Source organism: Priapulus caudatus, unplaced genomic scaffold (genome assembly GCF_000485595.1).
Source record: "Priapulus caudatus unplaced genomic scaffold, Priapulus_caudatus-5.0.1 Scaffold33, whole genome shotgun sequence".
Classification (NCBI taxonomy): domain Eukaryota; kingdom Metazoa; phylum Priapulida; class Priapulimorpha; order Priapulimorphida; family Priapulidae; genus Priapulus; species Priapulus caudatus.
Genome location: NW_014577094.1, coordinates 279,986 through 285,421, shown reverse-complemented (window position 1 = coordinate 285,421; position 5,436 = coordinate 279,986). Strand labels below are relative to the sequence as shown.

At 37.5% G+C, this 5,436-nt stretch overlaps 1 protein-coding gene across 1 annotated transcript in view; it reads left to right on the top strand.

Moving 5' to 3' along the window:
• LOC106816696 (5'-3' exoribonuclease 2-like) overlaps positions 1-5,436 on the top strand; it is a gene marked incomplete in the record, with an annotated part of 98,043 nt that overhangs the window by 9,624 nt on the left and 82,983 nt on the right. Inside the window, 8 exon segments of the mRNA XM_014821319.1 lie at positions 820-945; positions 1,483-1,620; positions 2,527-2,634; positions 2,752-2,799; positions 2,945-3,121; positions 4,036-4,121; positions 4,538-4,622; positions 5,108-5,266. Coding sequence (XP_014676805.1) covers positions 820-945; positions 1,483-1,620; positions 2,527-2,634; positions 2,752-2,799; positions 2,945-3,121; positions 4,036-4,121; positions 4,538-4,622; positions 5,108-5,266 — 927 coding nt within the window.

The window sequence follows — 5,436 nt, the reverse complement described above, 5'->3', positions numbered from 1 at the left end:
GATGCCACACACGTTACGCACACGCAGGCATTCAACACCCGTGTAACCGATTGTAAAAAAAAAAAAAAAAAAAAAAAAAAAAAAAAAAAAAAAAAAAAAAAAAAAAAAAAACAAAAAAATATAAATAAAAAAAAACAACTAAAAAAAAAAAAAAAAAAAAAAAAAAAAAAAAAAAAAAAAAAATAAAAAAAACAAAAAAAAAAAAAAACAAAAAAAAAATAAAAAAAAAATAAAAAAAAAAAAAAAAAAAAAAAAAAAAAAAAAAAAAAAAAAAAAAAAAAATAAAAAAAAAAAAAAAAAAAAAAAAAAAAAAAAAAAAAAAAAAAAATAAAAAAAATAAAAAAAAAAAAAAAAAAAAAAAAAAACAAAAAAAAAAAAAAAAAAACAAAAAAAAAAAATACAAAAAAAAAAAAAAAAAAAAAAAAAAAAAAAAAAAAAAAAAAAAAAAAAAAAAAAAAAAAAAAAAAAAGTAAAAAAAAAAAAAAAAAAAAAAAAAAAAAAAAAAAACAAAAAAAAAAAAAAAAAAAAAAAAAAAAAAAACCCGATCATCCAGTTTACTTGGGTCAACGATGATCGATTATGAATTACAACCGATTGACAACACTAATATATATATATATATATCTTTCTGTCTCTCTCACTTTCTCTCTCTCCCTCTCTCTTTCTCTCTCTCTCTTTCTTTCTCTCTCTCCCTCTTTCTTTCTCTGTCTCTTTCTCTTTCTCTCTCGCTCTCTCTCTCTCTCTCTCTCTCTCTCTCTCTTTCCATGATCTTGTCTGTCTCTGATCTAGTGATGTTGATATATTGTGTTTTCATTGTAGCACGATGAGTTGTCGAAGCCAGTCGGAGCCGAGACGGAGTTTATCTTTATCAGATTGCCAGTGCTGAAGGAATATCTCCAACGGGAGTTACGCATGGATAACCTTCCCTTCCCGTACGACTTTGAGGTGACAGAATCTGCACGTATTGTAGTTGTTCAGAATACAGGGGGTTCCCCTGGAGGCATTTAACGGACGTCGGAGTTGACTTGCCTGCAACGTTTAAGCTGTTTTGCCACATCCCATAAATCTGGCATGCCTTAATTTTCAGCTGTGTTTAATTTTGCTAATCCCAACAGTCATGTTGTGTTTTCACAGCTTGATGTATTTGTTCCCGAAGTGATCAAGTTTAAATGTGTATTGGGGCTGCATATGACATGTATGACATGCGTAATTAACTCCAATTGGTACAACCCCTTCCTGGGCCCTCCCCCATTCTACCATAAATTAAATGCTGCCTAAAATTCCAAGAGAGAATCCTGCAACATGTGTGTAAATAGATGAACACAATAGTTTGTTTAGTGTCCCTAATGAGGTGACACATTCATTATGAGTGTTGTAATAGGGTGCATCTTCTTTTCTGTGAAAATATATCTCTAAGAGGAATTATCAATATTAGTATGCATCCAGCCTATGTGTATCTGTGTTCTTTTGTTACTTCTGCAGAGAGCTATCGACGACTGGGTTTTCATGTGTTTCTTTGTTGGCAATGACTTCTTACCACACCTTCCTTCGCTGGAAATTAGAGAAGGCGCAATTGACAAACTAGTCAACTTGTATAAGAAATGTGTCTACAAAACAGGTGTAAGTGAAGTGTGACATTAAAATGGATAAACCTCGCAACAAAAAGCTTATATAGACCTATTGTGAGCAAACTCGCAGTGTGCAAACATCACGAAATGTTCTCGTTGAGCCAGAAATGTGCTCCAAAGTTGACTATTTTGAAAACTCGGAGGCGGTTTTGTTACACAGCTAGTAGTAGCCCTACGCTAGCGCAAATAGTTCCTGGAACGAAAACACTATATTTGTTTCCTGATTACATAGGTAATATAGATAACGATATGATTTAAACAAATTTCACAATTTTGTACTGAATAAACATCGAATAATGAATTGTAACTTGGTTTATCATAGAAAGGAACTGTTACTGAATCGAGCCGATTGCTCCGCTGTGTCCCAGATGTGTAAACATCCCTGTGGTGCTACGTTCGTAAGAGAAGTAATTTCGTTTAGATTTTGAGAAGAAATGTTATGAAATTAGCAATGCAAATGAGTTGTAACTTGTAATGAATTTTTGCAACATTTGCAAGCTCACAGTAGGTATATATATATGCATTTAGCTGCAAGGTTTATCAACTTTAACACGTGACATGGTTGGCATAAGTACTGGTTTTTTATTAGCAATTTTTGTAATAAATATAAAAACCATTTGGGTCATAACCTTGTAACTCATACTAAAAATTAGCACAATTTCTCTTTTTAATTTAGCAAATTGATGTCAGCGAATTTGTGAAGCATTTTGATTGATGTCTTAATTATAGTGTCATTTTTACAGAGCCGAACTATCTGAACATTTCGTATGCTCCTCGTGCACGGTTGACCAACATGCCATGATTACTCCTGCATATACTATTTGTGATCTGTCTGAGCTCAATTAGTAGCACCAGTTTATGTATACGTAGATACATGTTAATAGAAAATTGTTTTTAGGGTTACATCACAGACAGTGGTAGTGTGAGCCAGGAACGCATACAGATGATTTTGTCAGAGCTAGGTGAAATGGAAGATCTCACATTCCAACAAAGGCAACTGAAAGAGGTATAGTGCATTATTATATTAATATTTTTATTGCAGAGGAAGTAATTGAAATTTATAGTCCCTGACTTCAGATTTACCATGTTGAAAAATTATACTTGTCGAATGCCTTTTTTACAGCTCGAATTTCGACGCAGAGATAAGGATAAAAAGAAAAGGATGAGAATGGTATGTCGAGATTATTTCGTCTCGTTTTTTTATTCCTGTCTCTCGGTTCTTGAAATTAATTGCTGCCAATTAGCTCATCGACACTAATACATCTCACAACGAAATACTGATGTGATTACGCTATGTACGCTGCGTGTGATTGCAGGAGAAGGGGAGAATTGAGAAACCATCTTTCATGATGGGCGGTCAGTACGCACCACAGGCGCCAGGCAGGGGTGGTACGATCCACAATCCTAGACAGACTGCAACGGATATGCGCTCTAACGACCCGCAGAACGCAGCGAATAAGAACGCTGCCGCGGAGCTGCGTGCCATGCTCACTGTGAGTGTACCATGATCGCTGTGTCGCACAGCAGCACTGTGCCTTAAAGTCGCACTATGCGCATCCAAACGCTAATTTTTCCAGTACTAGACTAGCAAATACTTTGTGTCATGCATAATCACACTACCTTATGACAAAATAAACTCTAGTTCGCGCGTTTGCTTAAAACCCCACAAGAACAGAGTGCGACAATCTGCTAATCTGGCGCAACGCTAAATTGGTTTGCCAAACAATTTACCGCCAAGAATCGGTTAGGTGACGTCACATGTTTTTATCTTTGCTACACCTGTACCGCTGTACCCGCAGCACCGCTCCACGGTTGCTTGGCAGAGCAACAGCGAAAGTTTCAACAACATCGGAGAATTTGAACAACATTGGGGGTATTTTCAATGCCCTTTTATAAGACAACGCGCAGTGAAATGGAACTAGAGTTTATTTTGTCATAAGGTAGTGTGATTATGCATGACACAAAGTATTTGCAAGTCTAGTACTGGAGAAATTAGCGTTTGGATGCGCATAGTGCGGCTTTAAGTCCATCACATTTCCTTGAGCGAAAGTTAATTTTGTCCTCCTGGCGAGCGAGTGAAATAGTCACGAAAGTATATTTCTTCGGCTGAACTGTAATTGGGTGTGATGTAAAAAATTTTAACATGAGTGGCCATTGCATTGTTAGAGAATTAGAATTAATAAAGTAATTATGTACTATTAATATTAGTTATAAAAATGAATGATTGCACTAAACAACAAGTAGGGCAAGTTACCGTTACTAACTTAGTTGAGCAGGTAAGGGTAACCAATGATTAGCCTCCCCGGCTGACTTTTCCAAAGATGTATTGTAAAGTTATTTACGTGGGATACGAGCTTCCCCACAGTGTAATAACTTTGATGTGTGTTTTTACGTACGCGTTTGCCAGCCTGCGGGTGAAGGGGCGCAAAAAGGCACGAAGCGTTCCCATGAAGATGACGAGGAGGAGGAGCCTGAGCCTGTCGATGATGTCAGGTACGTTGTCATTGGCACCCGCATCCGACCAAGCACTAGCCAGGTGGCGCTGCTGCCTACGCTCTCGCCACACGCTGGTTGCTGTTGTCTCTCCTGCTGTTACTCATTGTTGGTCCGTTTTTTGTAAATTTCGAAGCTTTCGTATTTCCAAGTAGGCCGGAAGAATTTCTTCTCCGATTTGTAAACCGCTTGGAAATTTTTTTTATATCGGTCCAATATGAATACACTGATTCGTTTTACTGTGCACGCCGCACACCTGTTTGAGTATCAGTGCAGCATTTTAATCTTTCACTATTGACAGTGAAAGAGTAACTATCCTGCATAATAATTATTTCTTGACTGAAGTGAAGCTTCAGTTCTGTATTATATGTAGTATATAGAACTGTCTCCCTAATTAATCTGTCTGCACTTGGTAGGTTATATGAAGATGGCTGGAAAGATAGATACTATCAATCAAAGTTTGATGTCAGCCCAGCTAACATTGAATTCAGACACGAAGTGGTAATCACTCTCCCACGAGACTTGTTTCCTTGTGTGGATTTATGATCAGTAGCATCCTTTAACGAGGATGGGATGTGCAGTTTTGATAGCATTGGCATCAGCTGATGCATCGTGCCACGTATAAGTACATTTACTGCAAATTTTCTACATGATTTTTGGGTTAAGTGACAAACGGCCGAGGTTGAAAAAATGGTAGATAGTAAGAACGAGTTAGTGTTCACACGTATTCGTTGTTGTCGTGTAAAACCCCTTTAACGTAGCAATGCTCAGTGCATTGAGGTAATATAGTTATGCATGTAGTTGATATTGTAGTGTGATACCTCCTCAAACGAAATATACGCGTTACCAATGGCACAGTACAGGTGTTCCACTGTCTGGACTGAAGACACATTCTTTGCTGATTATTTATTCTGTGCCAAAGATACAGTCCTCGACTCGGTAACGCAACTGTCATCTGCTTCATGTTGTTTTCACGTGTGTTTCAGGCGGCAGCATATGTCAGGGGTCTGATGTGGGTGCTGCGCTACTACTACCAGGGCTGTGCAAGCTGGACGTGGTATTTTCCCTATCACTACGCACCTTTCGCGTCGGATTTCCTCAACGTTGGCGACTTGAAGATCGAGTTTGAGACGGATACTCAGCCTGTAGGTGTTCTGCCATGAACCTATGTAGTATTATGATAACACTAATGTATGAAGGATCGCTAGATGTTAGAGCTGTGCGTCGGATCCGATAATCCGAATCCGATCCGATCCGAATCCGATCGGATTCGGATTCGGATCGGATTTACAATTTTTAAAGAATCGGATTCGGA